At 32.7% G+C, this 20,621-nt stretch overlaps 1 protein-coding gene across 4 annotated transcripts in view; it reads left to right on the plus strand.

The window, feature by feature from the left end:
- Positions 1-9,403, plus strand: part of LOC115209968 (sorting nexin-29-like) — a 66,435-nt gene extending 57,032 nt beyond the window's left edge. For all 4 annotated transcript variants that reach the window (XM_029778615.2, XM_029778618.2, XM_029778617.2 and 1 more), the window contains 4 exons: positions 1,854-1,966; positions 4,001-4,132; positions 7,126-7,296; positions 8,584-9,403. In XM_029778615.2, coding sequence (XP_029634475.1) covers positions 1,854-1,966; positions 4,001-4,132; positions 7,126-7,296; positions 8,584-8,739 — 572 coding nt within the window. In that variant the 3' untranslated portion in view covers positions 8,740-9,403. The remainder of the gene's footprint in view (positions 1-1,853; positions 1,967-4,000; positions 4,133-7,125; positions 7,297-8,583) is intronic.
- The last annotated feature ends 11,218 nt before the right edge of the window (positions 9,404-20,621 follow it).

Genomic DNA, 20,621 nt, shown 5'->3' on the forward strand with positions numbered 1-20,621 from the left:
AGCTTTCATCAGGTGTCTTGGGGAAATTTTGAACCTGGGTTGTCATTCCTAAGGTATTTTTCGATGTTGTTATTATTATTATTATTATTATTATTATTATTCAGGTCACTGCCTGGAACTCGGAATCTTGGGGTTAGTAGCCTGCGCTCTTAACCCCAAGATTCCAAGTTCGATTCCAGGTAGTGACCTGAATAATAATAATAATAATAATAATAATAACAACATCGAAAAATACCTTAGGAATGAGAACCCAGGTTCGAAGTTTCCCCAAGACACCTGATGAAGGCTGGAGGGTATATCGGCTGAAACATTGTGCTAACAACAAACAAGATGAGGACAAATATCTGTCGAATGTAAATACCGTAAATCCTTGAGTATAATCTGCATTTTTTCCCCCAAATTTAAAGGTCAAAATCCCTAGTGCGTACTATATACGAGGTTAAAAATGAAAAATATTTTATAAGCAATGCCCGAGTCTCTATTTGCTATCCGGCAATGTTTATTCAGATGCATTTTGTGATGTAAGGCGCGAAAATACCTTAAGCTAAGCCTGAAAGCAATGAAGTCATAAAAGAATCATCCATAACTTGCAGTAATCAACATTTATTAAAATAAAAGTATTCAGAACACAGAATAACATGTAACAAAAACAATTTGCAAACATATTTACATTCCCATATAACAGTTAAGAACTGTTTATTATTGTATTACGCATGCGTGGAAGTGCTTGCTGCTTGCTTAATTACGCACGAATTGTGCATAATAGTTTAGCACTAAATAGCTCATCCTGCTGTTTGTATTGGTACTCAGGATGACGTTGTATGGAAAGATGAAATAAATGAAAGTGAATCTTCTGATGTTGATTTATGAATCTGGCGATGACGGAGATTTACACTACAATGATGCTGACGTGTTTATGGAGGAACAAATGGAACAGTTATTTGATGCTGAAAGTGACCTTGAATTCGAAGGATTTGAATAAATGTTTTTGCTTTTGCAACTGATGGTGATAAATATGTAAAGGCAATTTACTTAATATTTATTTTTCACTGACGTTATTACTGTTATTTCTTTATTTTCGGCAAACAAAATCCACAAAAAGCTATACGTTTGCATTATGTTATATATAAAGTAATGATAAAAGATGTTACCGTATACATTTTTACAAACCAAGGACATTATATAGACCTCCTTGACTCAAGTTAGAGAAGGGGTGCATATTATACACAAGGTTTAAATTTTTCAGAGGTACAGTCCCCTAAAAATCCCCTGCGTATTATACTCAAGGATTTATGGTAATGTACATAATTCCTCATCTCTTCAATATAGAACTGAATACCTCCATGTTGTTTCTGCTTTTACTTTTTGCCTGTATGTGTGTGTGTGTGTGCATATTTCTGATGTGGATTTAAAGGCTTTTCTTCAAAGGAACAGAGATACAGTGTCATCATTGTCGTAGAAAGGTATAAATACGTGATTCTGTCACGTATTTATGTAGTTAGTTGTCTAACACCTTATCTTCACAGCTATTTGGCCTTACATCACTGACCTGTATTTCACTCACTCTAGAAGAGACACAAGTGTAGTTATCCCTGATTGGTTTTGATCATGTAATTGTGAAGCCTCAAACACCCTACCAAAACATTTATCCCAATAAACAAATGAAAATGTATGTGCAGGTTCAAATCATCTGTAATCTTTACAGTGCCATTGAGTTTCTTCTTTAACAGCTATTGAAGTTAGTGGCTTCTCTAATTAATCCTTCATAGCATTTTGCTATGGGGATGATACACAGATTATCCATACATATTTGAATTGTTTGAAAGAAATTGTTTTGTTCTCTCTTGTTTCAGTGTCTGTAAAGAATCTAGAATTCCTGAAAGAAATCCAAGAATACCCTTTGATTGACATTGCAAAGGTTAATCCTGAATTGTATGACTACATTACTGACATGAGAGATGTCAAGGTGAGGAAGAGACAAGCATTATGATTTGAGGCAGAAGAGATATTCTACCTTTTAGTGTTTTATTTTGAACTTTTGCTACTCGTAATCTAATCTTTCTGTGTTCTTTTATTGGAGTTGGTTATGTGTGTATCTGCTTTGCTGTAGTGTAATGTATGGTTATACTGTCACCCATGTCCATGTGTAAACATGTTTGTAATGCAAGTTTAATGGAATAAAATTTGTGAGTAAACTGAAAACTGCTACAGAAAGATTTAAGCAAAACTGTTATATGTTACTTAGTGTCAAGATATTTTAAAACAATATTTTAATTAATTCCATTTTTGTTTATATTTAGATTTACTATATATACATGAATCAAGTGCTATGGTTACATTTCAACCAGTTAGAAAACTTTTACATGAGACATTATTGTATATAAAATGACAACATTTCTGTCAGGACCAATAGATGCATCAGTAGTTTGAAAATTCAATAGAAACATAGTTTCCTTGGTTCAGTTGGAAAATCATCCGCCATCTCTACCACCACCATCATGACCATATAATAAAATATGGTGTAATCATAAGATTCAGCCCAACGGAGCTGAGATTCTATCAATAAGAACCTGCATAGTTTTCTTTCGTTTCTGTATAAAGTATGAGAAATTGAAGTTATCCATTGCTAAAATTGGACCCTGTTACATTTATAATTTAATACATCTACTAATTTTGTCCAGTTCACCTCAAAACATATGATATGCTTCTCTTTCCTGTTGAGAAATGTTGAGAAAGAGCAGCTAAAATGGAGAGTAAATTTTAAAATATCCCTTGGCATTGTAGCAGCTGTATTTTCTAAATGGTGACTCATCAAAATTATAACCTTGATTTGGTACTGCTTTCATTTAATATGTATAATATTTGTTTTATAACATTTAGAAGATTCAGTAACTAAGAGGGTGACATAAGTAACATAGTCCCTGAGTTCATATTCAACTATAGACGTTTTGTTATGTTTCTGGAGTAGAACTGTTAATTCTTCATTGATCCAACTAACAAATTTGTAAGCATTTATGATTTGTAAGTAAACTGGTATTCTATCTTGGGAAGAGATTTGACTCTCATCCAAATGACACCCTGGAAACCAGAACTAATCACTAACCACTAGGCTACTCACCTTCTCAGTGTAAGATACTTGTGAACTTCTTCACAAGTATCTTATTGTCTGTTATTACTCCATTTACAGGTGATTAATTAACAGACATTATTGCCATTAATGTAGCACTAGCAAATCCAAAGACCAAGTCTTCATTCACACTACAGTGATAAAAATAATAATCCTTTCTACTATAGATCTGAAGATCTGAAGGAGAGGATTAATTAATATACATCAATCCCAGTACTTGATTAGTACTTAAAATATTAGCCTCTAAAGGTTGAAAGACAAAGTTGACCTCAGCAGAATTTGAACTCAGAACATAAAGATGAACTAAATGTCACTAAACATGTTGCCCAGCATGCTAATGATTCTACTAGCTTGTTGCCTTAATGATAAAAAGTAATGATAATACCAATAATTGGGGCTCAAAATTTTTTCTTTCTCACTATGTTTTTAAAGCCAGCCATCACTTAAAAATGAGAACGGTTTGATAACATGTACCATGCTTTCACTTCTTGTTTTAGGTGTCTATGTAGTTACAAGCAGATATAACCTCACCCCAAACTTTCCCACCCATTGATCCAACAGAACATCCAAGATGTGACAGTTAGAGAGAGAAAGAGCTGATCCAGCACTCATTTGGTACTCATTTTCAGCTGGGTAAACTGGAGTAATATGAAATGAAGTGCCTTGCTCAAAGTCAAGGCAGACATCCTGGTCCAGAAATTAAACCCATGACATTATGTTTGTGAGCTGAACACCCCTAGCCCCTAAGCCACATGCCTCCTCACTATTATTTGTATTTATAAACAAATAATAATTGACCCTATGGTCTACAGTACAATACCTTAACTTGATGTTCACTGTACTTTACTAAACACCTCTTTCTTCTGTTTCCAGCTTCTTCGTATCCGGTTGTCCCATCTCAGCTCTTATCTCTTTACTTGCAAGAAGACTGAAGCTGAAAAGTTTCGTCAGTCATTTTGGCCAAAAGAGTACTTGTACGAAGATGTGCACTTATATTCATTAATAGTAAGTGTTTTGTTGCCATGTTTGTCATGTTAACATATTTTAACCTGTCTGGTACCAAACCACCTGTGACTGCCCCTGGTTTGATGAGACAAACTACCTATTTAAATTAAAATTAAAACCTTCCATTAAAATGTAAAATTAATTTATGTTACGATGACTGCTATTTTACTAAATTTTTCATTGTTTTCAAAATTAAAGGAAATAAAGGTAATGTATTTCAACAGAAATATGCTAAAAAAAGATAGTATAATTACATTCATTAAACTTGTTACTGATTCTCAATAGTTAGCAGTAAGAGTACCTATGCAATGAATTCTTTCACATGTTCAAAAGGCTTCCCAGAAATTGTTAGCTACTTCTGATATTTAATTGGCCTAATCAGTTGTGTAAGTGATATTCCAAAAGTAGGGTAACCAGAATGAAGATGGTGTGGAAAAAGTTCAGGATAGATATTATCTCTACTAGTAGTGAAGAAATTCTCTCTGAATAGACAGATACTATAGTGCAATTTGGTATGGGCATTAAATGCAAGGATACACAAAGATTAGAAAGAAATGAGACAAGCATACTCCACTGGATGTATAGTGTTCATGAAGAATGGAACACAAATTAGCTGAGAAAAAAATTAGATAAAAGGAATCATCTGAAGTATGCAAAAGAAAAGATTGTGGTGGCATGATCATGTGATGCATATTACAGATGACAGTCAAGTAAAGAAATGGTAAGTAGTCTGAGTAAAAGAGAGCCTGCAGAAGAGGATATTATAGAAAGAAGTGGTGAAAGCTGGTCCCAGAATGCTAAACCTCACAAAAGAGGTGACAATGGACCACAGCAAGTGGTGTAACACTGTGCTGGAAAAAAATTCATTCCAATCCAAACAAGTGTAGAGAGATTCATGAAATGATTATGTAGTCAGAAGTGGTGAGGTTTATTTGCAGACTCCCTCATGATAATTAAATCAATGCAGCTGATGTTTAGCTTTAACTTTTGCAGGCTAATACCTATGTGAAACCACATGGTTAGGGAGAGAGTTCCAGAGACATCTGGAACAAGCTAGTGTAAGATTTGGCAGGATGAGATACATGGGAGAGGATGAATGACAGAGAGACAGATACATTGAGATGAGATGGAGGTGTTACAAAACTTGTTAAACTCCATTGTAGAAGTTATAGATTGTCAGACAGAAGAAACAACATAGCCTTGAACAAATGGTTGAAGTGTTTTTGGAAGTGAGTCTTTGTCAAATGACCATTTTGTGAATATTGTCTAAGATGTTTATAAGTGAAGTAGCTCCAGACACTGGAGCATGTAGCAGCACCATCCTTGTATGCAGTCATTATAGAATAGACATTGATCTTATTAGGCAAGAAGGTATTAGAAAGGAGATAACTTATACCAGTTGTTGAGTGAAAATCAATTTAGAATATAACCAGGAAATATTGATAACGTTTTTTTACATAAATAAAATTCCAAATTATAAAAGAGTTGAAAAATAGCTGATAGACTTAACCTAAGTATATTGCTGGTTTTTATGCAAGCTACTGGGGAAAACTTTATGTGGTTGCTCAACCCACTAGTAAAAGCTACCAAATCTCTTTTAAATCACATTCTTAGGTCTTCTAGATCAGATCTAAACAGCAACAACGATTGGACATTTTATTAACCCCCGAAGAATGAAAAGCAAAGTATATCCAAGTGAAAGAAGAGGGTAATGAAACTGAATATTAAGTGGGATATATTTTCATCCTGAGTAAAGAAAACCTTAATAACACCTTATTTTTGTTAAAATGTTAATTAGCAGCTTTGGTGTTATGTTAGGTATTAATATAGTCGAATGGATTAATGGTAATTTTAATTGGAATGTATTTCTTTCAGTTGTCAAATTTTGAACACAATGTTTTCAGTTCTGTTTTCAACCTGCACAAAATCTTTACTAACACAACACATCTATCACATCATCTTCATGTTTGAAATTGTAAAACTGAATCAGTGATATTTAAAGTGATTATGAAGTTTTACAAAGAGGAAAAGTAAAGCTTTAACTGAATGGTGGGGTCATTTCCTTTCTAAAGGAATAGTCAAGAAGTTCACTTCATAATCATGATATTCTGAGATATTTCCCTTTGCTACACAGCATCTTAGACAAGTGTCCTTTGCCTTAGCTTTGAGTTGAGTCAAGCCTTGTGAGTGAAACTGCTTTAGGTAGAAACTGTTTTGAAGCCCTGGATGGATGATACTTGTAATCCAACTTTCTAGCCTTATCACATTCTCTCACACTGATTCTATCTGAGGATTACATTTAACCCTTTAGCATTCAGATTACTCTGTCAAATGTAATGCTCATTTATTCACAGTTTTGAATTAATCATGCATTATCTCATAGTTTTGAGATTTCAACTATGTGATTGTTATTCTTAGACTGACATTGTAAGGTAGGTGTGAAAGGCTAGATCTTGACAGTTTGACTTAAAATATGTACAACATTTTGCCTCATGTCACCAGTTTAGATGCTAAAGGGTTAAGAGTATAAGTGTCTATGGAATTCAGTGAGCAAGTATGCAGTTAATCAAGCAAATGAATACTAATTGTTGAAGTTGATAGAGATACATTTGACTTATTTTCTAAGTTGATAATGGAGCGAAAGAGAGATTTTACTTCTTTGCAATTTTGAAATGAAAGAATACACGGTCCATTGTATTTAGGATTGTGCCTTTACCTAACAATCTCAATTTAATTGCATGAAGCATTCTGAACAAGAAATTAATATTTGTTTCTCCATGACTTAAAAATCATACTAAGCATCACATTTTCAGTTTAATAAGTCCATCTTGTCTTAGGAAAATAGCTGTAAGTCATCGTCATCCTCACCACCACCACCACCACCACCATCACATTGATGTCATTGTTTTCTCTCTTAATGCTGCCAAATAATTTCAAACATCACAATTTATCCATAGCTTTGATAATTATTTTCTGTGAAACTTTATTTTTAGGATTTCTTACAAATTCAGTGTGGCCAGCTACAAATGTCACTGAAGAAACTATTGAAAACAGCTAGCAAACATGTATATGAGTGTGGCCTTTGCAGCCAAAAAGGATTCATCTGTGAAATTTGCAAGAATGCTCAAGTTATTTATCCTTTTGAAATGGACACAACATACCGAGTAAGTGTGAACCAGTAACCGATTTTAGTGTGAAAAGTAGCTGATACCTTTTGTTTATATTGAGCCATTGTTGATTTAAATATTATAGTGTTGATTTAAATATTATAGTATTGATTTAAATATTATAGTGTTGATTTAAATATTATAGTATTGATTTAAATATTATAGTGTTGATTTAAATATTATAGTATTGATTTAAATATTATAGTGTTGATTTAAATATTATAGTATTGATTTAAATATTATAGTGTTGATTTAAATATTATAGTGTTGATTTAAATATTATAGTGTTGATTTAAATATTATAGTGTTGATTTAAATATTATAGTATTGATTTAAATATCATAGTGTTGATTTAAATATTATAGTGTTGATTTAAATATTATAAACCTATCTATAATCAATTATTTACTCAATAATTTTCTATAGTTTAGTCAGGACGAAACTATTACCTAGTATTAGATTTGGAAGGGTGAGACACATGGGGGAGGATGAATGACAGAGAGACAGATACATTGAGATGAGATGGAGGTGTTACAAAACTTGTTAAACTCCATTGTAGAAGTTGTATGATTGTCAGACAGAAGAAACAACATATCCTTGAACAAATAATTGAAGTGTTTTGAGAAGTAATCAAAGACTGATTAGATTTATGTAGTCAAGTCTACCAGGAAAACATCAGTGAGAAGTGAATTCTTGAGGGCTTGAGTAAAAGAAATAGGTATAGTGGTTAATACAGAATCAAGACAAGCTGAAAGAAAAGTATATTAAGAGAAGAATGTGTTGGATGAGTCTGGGTACAGGTGTGCAACTAAATAGTTTATAGAAGCAATAGAATAAGCAGAAAGGAGTCAGTGTGTCTGAACCAGACGTTATAGTGTATTGGTGAGTAAGTCTTTGCCAATAATTCAGATGGTTTTCTGTAGGATGTGGTCAAGAATGTGTGTGTGAAGCAGTAGCACCTTCCCAGATGTGAGAATAGTAGGATTTACTTGAGCTTTGTCGAGGGTAGTTGATCAAAGCTAAAGTATTTTCTGACCCATTAAGAGAAAGGATTTTCCTAAGGATACAGTTTTTGCTATGTTATGTTTGTGGGATTGTGAGTAGAGATTATAAATGATTGTGAAGTCAAGAATTTAGAGCAGATTTGAGGATTTTAATTTTTATGTATTATTCTAGACTAGAGAGAGTTGAAGTACATTATTGCTGTAGTTGAGTCTTTGCATTATTGAAAGAGACTCATTGTTATGTTCCCATTGGATAATAATGTTACAATTTTTATTTCAGTGTGAACAGTGTAAAGCTGTTTACCATAAAAGCTGCATGAACCAGAAAGACCAGTGTCCCAAATGTGAACGACAGCGGGAACGTATTCTGAAAGTAGGTCCACTAACCAACTCCTCAGAAGCAGATTATGATATAGTTCCATGGGAAACTATGTAATTAATATCCATAAGTGAGAAAGCTGCCTGGCTCTCAGATGAAGAGAAATTCTTGTCTATTCACGATGTTCACAAGAGTAGATTTCATCTCATCTGTCTGCACATCTTCACAATGGACATCTTTAAACTATCATAGAGATAAACTTGTGCAGCATTAAGTCTGTACATGTCAAAGTTCTGTGGTTAACATTTCATCTATTTGTTAATTTATTGACATTTGTTCCTTAACCAACCTTCAGATGTCAGCTAAGTAACTGATGCCATCTGTAGGTGGGATAGTGGAGATACAAGACTACCACTAAACATGCTTCATTTTCTGCATTTTTCTCCTCATGGATGAGCATTTCCAGTTTTATATGAACAATATTTTATTCTGCTTTAACTCTATCAATTCTGCTGTTAAATGAAAAATTTTTTGTTTGGGGGTTTAGAACAACTAATATTAACCTAAACATGTATTTTATTTGTTTGTCTATGTGTATTTTATGCATACAAACATGTACACATACATGCAAATACACACATGTTTACATTAAGCTGACACTATCAAGAACTACAAATCATATTTAATAATATGGTATTTGGTGAGACAATACTAACTCACAGATGTTTGTTAATTGGGTTTTCTGTGTGTGTGTGTTGTGTGTTTTTGTAATATTACCAGACTAGCTAATTTGACCTGCGCTTTGCTCGGGTTTTGGTGGTGGTGTTGTTTTGTGCGTGTTGTCTCCTTTTCCCTTTCTTCTTTGCTTGGTTCTTTTTATTGCCCTCTTCTTTTTCTTCTTTTTTATTTTTTCTTTGTCTTTATCTTCTTTCTCTTCTTCCACTCTTTCTTTTCTCCTCATCATCTCCATAGCTGATGACACCCCCCCTTTCCAAAACCCCCCAAATTTTTACACCCACAATTAAAAATAACCGCCTCTAGTCCCTGCAGCAACACGAAAAGCCACCATTATTCAAATAGCGCAACCTGTCTATCCCATAAAACTCAATTTTTCCCATATTTTTTACCATGGCAACCAAAAGGTAGCCCCAAGTGACTTGCAACCCTCCTCACACTATTGCCCACCCCATTTTACCCCCCAGTGTAAATTTTGGTGCCAATCTGACCCCATCTACCACCCCTTAAACCGTTCTCATCCCAAAATGAGACAAATAACCAAGAAATCAAACAACTTTTTCACATTTCAGCTTCATAGATATTGATGGGCCTACTTCTTTGTGCCATTAAGACTATAGCTACAAGTATAGTCAATTCAGCCCTAGTGCTACCTAGAAAGCCACATGTAGTACATACATGCATGAACACAACTATTGAGGCATGCTGCAATGCTGAATTATCTCACTTCATTATTATGCTCAACATCTTTAACTCCACGTAAATAACGATGCATAATTTTAAAAAAGGCTTCCCAGTTTTGTGAGTACATGTCACAAGAACGAGCATTTACCATGCTACATGTTTTCTTTCAGTTTCTCTTTGCAACTGAACAAAAAAACCCACTCATCAAGACTGGGTATCTCATATTTCCCCAGGATTTACTTTGGTTATTCTCAACTGTCCCATATGTTCTTCATGTCTTATCTGCACTGTACTTGTGTTATAGAAATTTTGATTTCACTCAGTTTGCACTGGACAAAGATGTTCCTAAACTTATTGCTGTCCCATAGATTGTACAAATAATACATATGAAAGCTATGAAAATTATTTGTCTTATGCCATATCCTAGCTTTCACTCTGTAAAGCAGTGTTGGAAATACAATCACCTTGTAAACATCTAACTTGGTTTTAGCAACATAAGCTAACTGAACTGCAGACAATAAGAGAGAGACTAAGCTAACATACACTTTGTATGCCATGAGTGACTCTGCTGTTTTCAAGGGTGACACTGCTGTTTATAACAAATCCTGTTAACAGAGTGAACTGTTTTCAGTAGTTTGTTAATTGATTTTATTTGTCTTTTTCTATTCTATAGATAAAATAGTTATTTGTTGGAGTAACTGCTTTTACCAGTGGATATCTTTCATACTACTCACCTTTGAAGTAGAACTGCTCAGAATTGTTATTGCTATTGTTTAATCACAAATTTTCCCTGATAGAGCAGACCTGTGATCTAAGACATTCCAGCCATGACCCCTTGTTTTGAAGGATAGAGTATCCAAAGTCACATTGTCTAATGTGTACTTCCTTTTTTCAAGGCACTAGGATGTAATTTGAGAGAGATTTGGCTGCTATTTCAAGCAAGTTGAGCTTGTCCGTTATGGTGGATACTAAATACCTGGTAACTTCTGAAGAGTCCAGGATATGATTGAGATTTTGATTGAGGGTGGTTTATAATCTGCTTCACCTTGTTTTTCTGAGGCTGATGGTGTAGTAAAACACCAAGTTGTTGAATATGTTTATAACAGTGATTTATTTTTCTTAAGTTGTTATTGCTGATATTGTTATATGACCTTAGTTAAATATGATCAAACAGATTTATTGCAAACAATAACCAATAAATAAGTAACAATCTGTGGCCCAAGTTCACTAGATATGCTGTGCTTTTGATTGGTTGATGGACACCATTGCACATTTCATCATATGAGGGTAAAGTTTGGTGATCATAGCATTTTCCATAATGTATCATATGGTAGTCAAGTTAGCAAGGCTAGTATGGACATTGTAGCACATGTTATAAAAAGTAAAATATAAATCTTTTTTACTCATATAGTAACTTACAATTTAAAAGTTACATTTTCTAGATTTTGTTAATGACACTGGAAATATCTATTTCACATAAAAATGAATCTTGAATGCTTATCACAGTGCAGAGTGGGGTTGTTCAATCAGCTTTTGTCCATGGAACACATTAATTCATTTTTAATCCTTCTCAGTTTGGAACCTAAGTATTCTCCACTGCAGTTGGTAACATTTGGAAAACAAGTTTCAAAAAATTACCAAATATCTGGTAGGAAAGCTGTAAGCTCTTGTTTTGCATTAATATGAAGAACAAGATCAGTTTTAAACAGTTTAGTAAACTTTTGAAATTCTTCCCCAAGACTCTCTACTTGATATGAGTTGACAAGATTCGATGGTCCCTATACAATCTGTTCAGGTATAAATGATAACTTCAATTGCTGAAGAAAGCCAAATACACCATTCATCTTTTGATATGCTTTCAAAGCATTTTGACAGTGCAGAAAGCAAGATATCAAATGGTATTGAGCAAGAAGCCAAGTATTTTTCTGAGTGTGAAGATTATTAGTAACAGACATGAAGGAAATGCAAGCAAAATTGCAAGTATGAAGATTTCAAAGGTTCCAACACTCTTGGTCTACACGCTGAATCACAAATCTAGCCCTGACAGCAAAATATAGCATATATCCAAAGCCAGCTAGTATGCATATCTGAATATATCAGGAGTAGAATCCAGCTATACACAATAATGCTTACTTTTCTTCTCTTCACAGATAATGTGACTAAGTAAGATGAATCCAATCAGTTTGGTGAATTCCTCATTTTTATGATAGGTATGATTTATGTCCTTTATGTTTGTATGAGTTTATATGCTCTACTAGAAAAGGGTAAAACTTGATCAGTAGTTCTGACAATCCAAAGTAATTTCCATATTGAAGAAAGTCAGTAGTTTCATTACTACTATGAAATGAAAGGACTTGTTCTGCTCATAATTTTACAGTTTCAGTAATTTGATCTAGAAGTGTAAGTCAGTACTTTTGTTTAATCCCTTGTCTCTTTCACAGGCTGGGAAGTAACATGTTCAGCTTTGTTCTCGTGCATCAACAGTGAAATTAAATCTTGTTTATATGAAGAACTTCCTTCATGTCAGTCTAATAGGTTGCTTATATTTTCCCACTCATTAAACTGCTTTCCACTAAATTGAAATCATAAACTTGCATGGAAAACAGAACAGGCTTCCTTTCTGGACAGCGTAACCAATTTCTTGCATGCTTCTTGTTTATTGGTTTATGGAAATGTACAAAATAAACTTCTGACTGTGCCAAGGTTTCTTTTCGTTGTCATACTATTACATGGATTTCGAAAATGTCTTTTTTGTTGACATTCATCTCTTCCTTTGGTTAGCTAATACTCATGATCACAATCATCTACATTGTTTGCCCATTCACCAATATTGTAGAATACTTTTCACTTGTTTCACATTCAATGGATGCTGTCTGTTACTGTCTCTCTTCTGCTGCACTAGTTCTAATTGTTCTTATATTCCTGACTTCAACTTTTACAGCTTCATCATCATCTCTATGAACATGAAGTATTCTGTGAACTTGTGTGTTTTTTATATCATAGGCTGATCTCTTATTTCTTTTTCTTCCTTCACTTTGTTTTGTGCATTTCCAGAAACATAATGTCCTTGTTGCTATTGCAATGGGAAAATATCAATAAAATATTCATTTAAAAACAGGTAGATTATGTAAATAAACATACGGACTGCACCGGTAAGCACCAAAGTAGAGCGCTATAAGGTAGCAGTTTCAAAGCGTAGAGTGATATAAGGTAGCAGTTTCAGAGTGTAGTATATTATATGGATTGTGGGAAATAAAGTCCAGTCTGATTCTGAAAAAAAAATTCAATAAATAAAAGTAGCAGCAAAGAAAATTAAAAGTTTTTAGGTAAAGGAACAAGAGAGAATGTAAACATGACTAACTTATCCAATAATAAGCAAAAAAAAAGCTTGCAATAACTGCAATTACAAAGTATTTATAATAGCTTGTGGGCCAAACTTCAAAAGGCTGAGTGAAGGAACTATTTTGATTACCAAACTAATTCTGAGTGGCAATTCTCATATGGAACTTGCAAAATTGTGTCATACCATTTTGGGTTTACTTCTTTAAAAAGTTTAGTTACACTTTGTTTATATCTGAACCAATACAAAGCTGTTTTATTGAACTAAGATTATTTTAATGGATCCAACTGCATATTTAAAGAACTAATGCATATAGATCAACAAGCACAATGGATAAAGTTGGACTAATTGAAGTGAATACAAGAGTTCTAGGATTTATTTTATCAAAAGCTTCATATTTACCTTCTAGTCAATGTGTTTGAGCAATTTAGAAGGTTAGCCTCAGAATATGATAGCTTAGACATGTTAAATTATGTTAGTAATCCCTCATCATGGGTTCCATCCCTAGGAACACCCATTCATTAACAATTCAGAAATTTATTACACATTTGAACAGTGAATCCAAAGTGGAATGACCTTAATTAATGAACATTTATTTATCTGTAAACACTGATATATCATAGAACTACTTTCCTTCCCTACTGATGAATTCTCTTATGTTTGTTAATATTAACAACCTTCATTGCAATACCTTTAAAACAAATCACTGTGGAAAATTTAGATAGGTGAATCCTTCCTCTATAGATTATGATTTCATTTTAGGCCAAACCTAAAAGATATGAAGCTTAAATGTTGCAACATTATGCAAATTCACTAACAAATGTGTAAGTTAAATATTCTCACCTGATGTTAAACTCTAATATGTAGATTTGTGTTGTTAGCATCAATTTAATGCTGAGCTGTTCCTTGCTTGTTTAAAAATCTCAATTTGATTTCATGGGAATAATTAACATTCCACTGTCTACAATATGCAATAATCTGATTCAACTGACTATATTTATGAGATAAATGATAATTAAGCTCAAGTATTGTTTGTTGAGTTTAATGCATTGAAAAGAAATCTGTTAATAAGCATCCTATGAAAGCCCATTGTCTTTTTCATTTCTTTAATTTAAAGTATTTTTCATCTTTGAAGTATTCAAAATATTAGATCAACCTTAAATACCCAGTCTTTCATAAAGCATAGAGTACTATAATAATCATGTGCTGAATTAAGAGTGCTAGTTCACAGGAATTTAATATGGAGCCAGTCTTGTTACTAGATTAATCCAGCTCTGCAGATCAGGGTCCCACCTAAATGTTAGACTTCTTTTTCACAGCAAAATAATTTACTTTACTTTTCAATTTTTTATTTATTTGTTTGTTTGGTTTTTTTTTTGGATTGTAAAACAGTAGAATCAGAAGGAACTGGTTAAATACTGTAGACTAACACATTAAAGTTGGTTGATGAATACTGTTGATTCTTGGAGATTTATTATGAGTGATTGACCCTCCTCAAAGTTTGGTCCTTGTATATACTTTAGTGTGGATATAGCTACTGTGCTGGTCTAGATCAAATGGAAAAGTTATTGTTGGAAGAACAATTTTATAGAATTCTAAAGAATTATTGATGTGTCTCCTTGATTTTTGGTGGTCAAATAAGTAATTATTGGAACTCTAAGGGTTACAGTTGAATAACTAATTACTGAAACTATAATGGTTACAGCCATTGGCTACATTACCCTCTTGTCTAAGTGGTACTTAATATTGATTTTTATTTGTCCCCTCTCTAAAACCCTCTTTAGCTAATTGTACCAGATATTGGTTGATGTCCCCCTCCCTTTCAAGATGCCAAATGTAATATACAACAAAAATCAAAGGTCTATGCCCTACAGAATGGAATGTCATAGAGTTCTCTCCTATCACCGACTTCTTAAACTTATACATGCAAAAACTGCCTCAATGTTCACATTACAGCTCCACTCATTCACAGCTCATCAGAAATAGCTCACTACTTTGAATCCTAGTTTCACAACTACAATGTAATAGTAACACTAAACAATTCCTCTCTACTACACAACATACACTAAAGAGCATTGTTTTATACCTCACACTGTATTCTATAAAATATATCCCACACCCAATGATACAAGATTTGTGTGCTTGTCTGTTAACTTACACAAATGTCTGTGTGTGAGTACACTTTGTATATAATATTTCAAACTACCTATTTATTAAATTCAAATTCTAATGACATATTTTATTTTTCAAAATATTTAAAAATTGTGCTGTTGTTCTGACTCTTCAGTCTATTGGAAAAAAAAAAAAAACCATTAATTTTTAAATTTCATTTCGTATTTGTTTTATTTCATATTTTGTAATGTTTTACTGTTGATAATATATTTTTCTTATTTTATTTTTGTTAATCTTTTATTGATCCAATTTCTTCCAAATCATCTAATGGTATGCTTTCCTGTTTGAACAGTGGCATAATAACCTGTAGCGTTTGCAAGGGCTGTAGACATTGCCTTTCTTCCTTGGTCTAAGACTTCAAAAATCTGGAAATTAAATTATTCTTCATCTTAATAACAAATAATTCAGTTAAGTAATATCATCCATATTCATGACATATTTATCAAGATCTTTTCTATCACAGCCTTCTAAAGTACTACATAGAGCAATGAATGCAACTTACTGTGGAATCATTTGCTTTTCATATACAATGACCAGATATTTGGATTCTGTTGCAAGAAGATCCCTAATTAGAAGTTGTTTTTCAAACATATTTATAGTATTTATTCTTCTGATGCAGATAAGCCGTTAGTATTTGGTGATGAATATATTTAGCTTTAATTAAATAAAGTTGAAACATATCTTAGTCTCTGCCTACAATATGATAAAGGAATAATGGAAGAAAAAAATCAGTTTTAATCATAGCGACATACTGGATATTTTGGCTGTGTTAAGTTGGACAAAAATCTTGATATTCTCTATGTCAGTTTTCTTAAACTTATGTTGAAGGAAAATTTGTAATTGGATGGAAGTTTAATGACGATGGCTCTTGTTTATGAATTATCTTAACATTCTTAGATAAAAAAAAAAAAAAACATTCTTATCTAACATTAAAATGAATCTATGATTGAAATTAATCCGCACCTTTAATTATGCTGAATCAATAGATTCAAGCTATGATTCTGTTGACATTATAGTGAATATTATTTTTTAAGTAACTTATAAATTATTTCTGTCTCTATTATTTGGATGGAATATGAGACTTAGATTAAATACTGAAATACAAAGCAGTAAGACCAACTCAGTTGAGATTTAGATGTACAGAATTAGCTTATTTCTAAAGAATTGTTGAAGATGTCATTAATTTGTGCCTGAATAAAACAACAAAATTTCCAAAGGTTATATACATAACCTTCTATAACAATGATTACTTAAAAAGGAATTGTATGTAACAAATTGGAACATAACTTGGTAGGCGTAAATATTAATTTCTAATTTTAATCAAAATGCCAAAATTTGCAGAGAGAGATTTTGTTGATTTAGTCAGTCACAGTACTTGACTGGAATTTATTTTACTGCTCCAGGAAGGAAGAAAGGCAACATCAACAACAGTGGTATTTGAACATGGATTTGAACATAACTAAATACCACAAGGTATGTAGTTAGATGCTTTACTACATCTGCCACTCACACCCTGAGTAGCAGCAAATATTGCATTAAGGTCAAGTTAATTATGACACAAAGCATAAAAATATGTTATGCAAGTGATAAAGCATAAATAGTGTTAATATTTAAAATTATTTGACTACACATGACAATGGTATCTCAATGAATAACAAATATTTAATATCATTTTGTGATCATTTTCCAATTAAGACACATTCCTTCTGTGTTGATGTAAAAATGCCAAAAGTATTCTTATCAAATGTAGTTATTTTGTTTAAGTAGTTAACTAACTAAACTATTGCCTGGTACTATTTCAAGATATGATATTTGTCATTTCACTAGATGCTCAAAGATTTTCTAATAGTTTACATAAACAGAACGACATTTAGATCGAGATTAAAAATTTTAAATTAAATATGATGTTATTGACATTTCAAAGATTACAACTCGCTGGCAGCAGTGCTATACTTTTTTTTTTTTTTTTCAAATTCTACTTTTGTAATAAAAATATTTTAAAAAATCACATACATTTGATTGTTAAATAATATCAGATCAAATATGTCGAATGTTATTTTGTTCTATTGAACTCAATATAGAGAAAAGGCAGGAATTATTTTCTCTAATTTCGGCAACATTCCAAGTAAACTTTTGATTAAAGAAAGAAAATCTCAGATAGGTGTATCAACAGGCCATGGCAAGGTTAGTAGCACCTCCTGGTGCTATAATCATAATATAATTTCACTATCTTTCTCATGAATATGGCAACTGAAAATAAAACACATAAACATTTGAAGTTTGTTGGGATGTTTCAGTGAAAATATCTAAAAAAAAAATTGTAACACAACACAACACTTAAATGAATATCTAAAAAAAAAATTGTAACACAACACAACACTTAAATGAATATCTAAAAAAAAAATTGTAACACAACACAACACTTAAATGAATATCTAAAAAAAAAATTGTAACACAACACAACACTTAAATGAATATCTAAAACTGTTTGCACTCCAGCAGCAATCACTGTAAATGGAAGATCAGTGACAAATGTTCTAAATAAACATTTTATTGAACACAATATAATTTTCTTCTTCATTGCTAATGTCATCCACCTATCTTTGTGTGTATGTATGTGCATGTGTGTATATATATTATTTTAGTGTGAGAGAGGTGGGGGAGGGGTACAGTGCTCATAAACTTTGCAGGTTCTCCCAGTCCCACAAGAAAATTAAATAAATCCATCTAGTAAAGAGCATGTTTGTGCATGTTAATGGCTCTGAAGAGTAACTTTGTCTTTGGTACGCAGTTTTGTCTGTTATACCTATGGGGTCACCATGGCAGATGATCTGAGATATCATAGGCCTTATATTTGTAAATCTATGAAAATTTTGAAAACTGTTCCAAAGTTGAGAATGTAGAATTCAGCTACACTTAAACCCCATTGCTTCAAACAATTCTCAAATTCCTGCAAATAGAATGAACACTTGATTTTTCATAGAATATTTTCCCTCAAAAGCTCTGGACATAACATCTCAAGAAGCATTACGATAACTTTAATCACACTTTTTCTTTGTCATAAATCAAATAATTTATAGAATGTTTCTGAGTGTGTGTATAAGGTTATAGAATTTTTTTTTTTTCTTTCAGGCTTTTCAAAATTATTTTCAAGTCAAATAAATTGAGCAAAATATAAACAATAAAATGAAAACCCCACTGTACCTTTTGGCTGCATAGGGTTCTTATGAATTCATACTATGTTAATTTTGAGAATTCAATGAAGTTTCATTGGCAGTTTCTTTTTCACATCAGATTTGATGCTAATCCTTTGCAATAACTTTCTTGACGGGACTTCAGTTATGTAAAGAATTCGTCAGAGTACAAGCAACAACAAAGAACATGTGGAACAATTAATCCCAACACATTTTTTCTCTCCATTTGTTTTCCTCTCATCCCTTTCTGTCAAAGAGTGTAGGCTCAAATCTTCAAAAACTTTGCCATTTTTCTCCACACATCTAACTAATACACCTGCTTATTGTTCCTTCACCTGTCTCTGTCTTTTATTTTCTGTACATTTGAACCATATACTAGAACTTGTATTTAAGAATGGTCATTTTGCCAGTTTAGCCAATAAAAACACACACACTATATATTTGGTGTTACTTTGCTTCAGCGTTATTCATTTTTTTACATTAATCTTAAGCTTATTTCAGCCAGAGTTCTTTCGTCACACTCCTCTGACCTCATCAGTGGTCCTTTGCTTTCTTCTTTCATATTTGTGTCTCTCCTTACTACTAACGGTCAACCATTTTGTATTCCAATTGTATGTGTCTTCATTTGCGCATGCATATATCTCTATGTGTGTCTATGTTTAGTTAGTGGGGGGGGAGTGCCTGTAATATTTGTAAGGAGAGACACACAAATACGAAAGAAGAAAGCAAAGGACCACTGATGAGGTCAGAGGAGTGTGACGAAAGAACTCTAGCTGAAATAAGATTAAGATTAATGTAAAAAATGAATAACGCTGAAGCAAAGTAACACCAAATATATTGTGCGTGTGTTTTTATTGGCTAAACTGGCAAAATGATCATTCCTAAATACAACAATATCTGTTTCAACACACAGATTTCACATCAAAAATCTTGCAAAACAAATATATAAACATAATATACTAGAACCTTATGTGGAAAAGGGATCTACTGTTACTAGTGTAGGCTATAGTGAATTGCTGGCCAACAAACTAAAACCAGCAATTTGTACTAAATACCAAGGTCTATTGTCAAATCAAGTGTTATTGTTGCACACCCACATATGGCCACTCACACTATCAAAACCAATGAAAAACTGGCTTTTGAGTTGCTGGAACATCCTGAATACAGTCCAGATCTCACCCCTTCCAACTATCAGCTCTTTCGACTGCTCAAAAATTCTTTACAAGGTTGTCAATTTGCTACAGACGAAGAAGCACAGGAAGTAATGCATAAATGGCTGCATGACCAACTGGAAACCTTTTTCTCCAATGAAACAAGCTGGTGGACACTGGAAGAAGTGCATTGAAAAGCAAGAAGACTCAACAAATGATGTAATTGTTCAACCTCTGCGTTTGTTTTAATAAATTACAGAAATAATAGTTCGTATAATTTTTGACTTACATTCATATTTTAGAATGATATTGTAGGGCATGTGTGAGTGGCCAGATCTAATCAGTTTGAACATAAAACAGGTAGAATACTTTGACCAGGTATCACCAGTTTAAATGCTAAATGGTTAAACATACTTTTTTCTTTTCATTTATTTATTTTGAGTTGAAGTTACATTTAAATTTTGCGCCATGCTAACAGGCTGTATAGTACTCTAAGTCTTCAAATTCAAAGTTGTAGAAATATCTTAAAGCAGCTGTAACTGAAAGACACAACTTTCTTCAGTGTGGGTCTGCTGATATTCATTCCAATTCACCTGAAGGTTGATTTCAGAATGACAACAATTTCCAAGTTTTTTCTTTTGTTAGAAGTAGTCAAATTACATTTGATGAGACCAATTGACTTGACTGACCTTGGTGTGGGAGTTCCAGGGTTTTGGGGAGTGT

The sequence above is a fragment of the Octopus sinensis genome, linkage group LG3, assembly GCF_006345805.1.
Source record: "Octopus sinensis linkage group LG3, ASM634580v1, whole genome shotgun sequence".
NCBI lineage: Eukaryota > Metazoa > Mollusca > Cephalopoda > Octopoda > Octopodidae > Octopus > Octopus sinensis.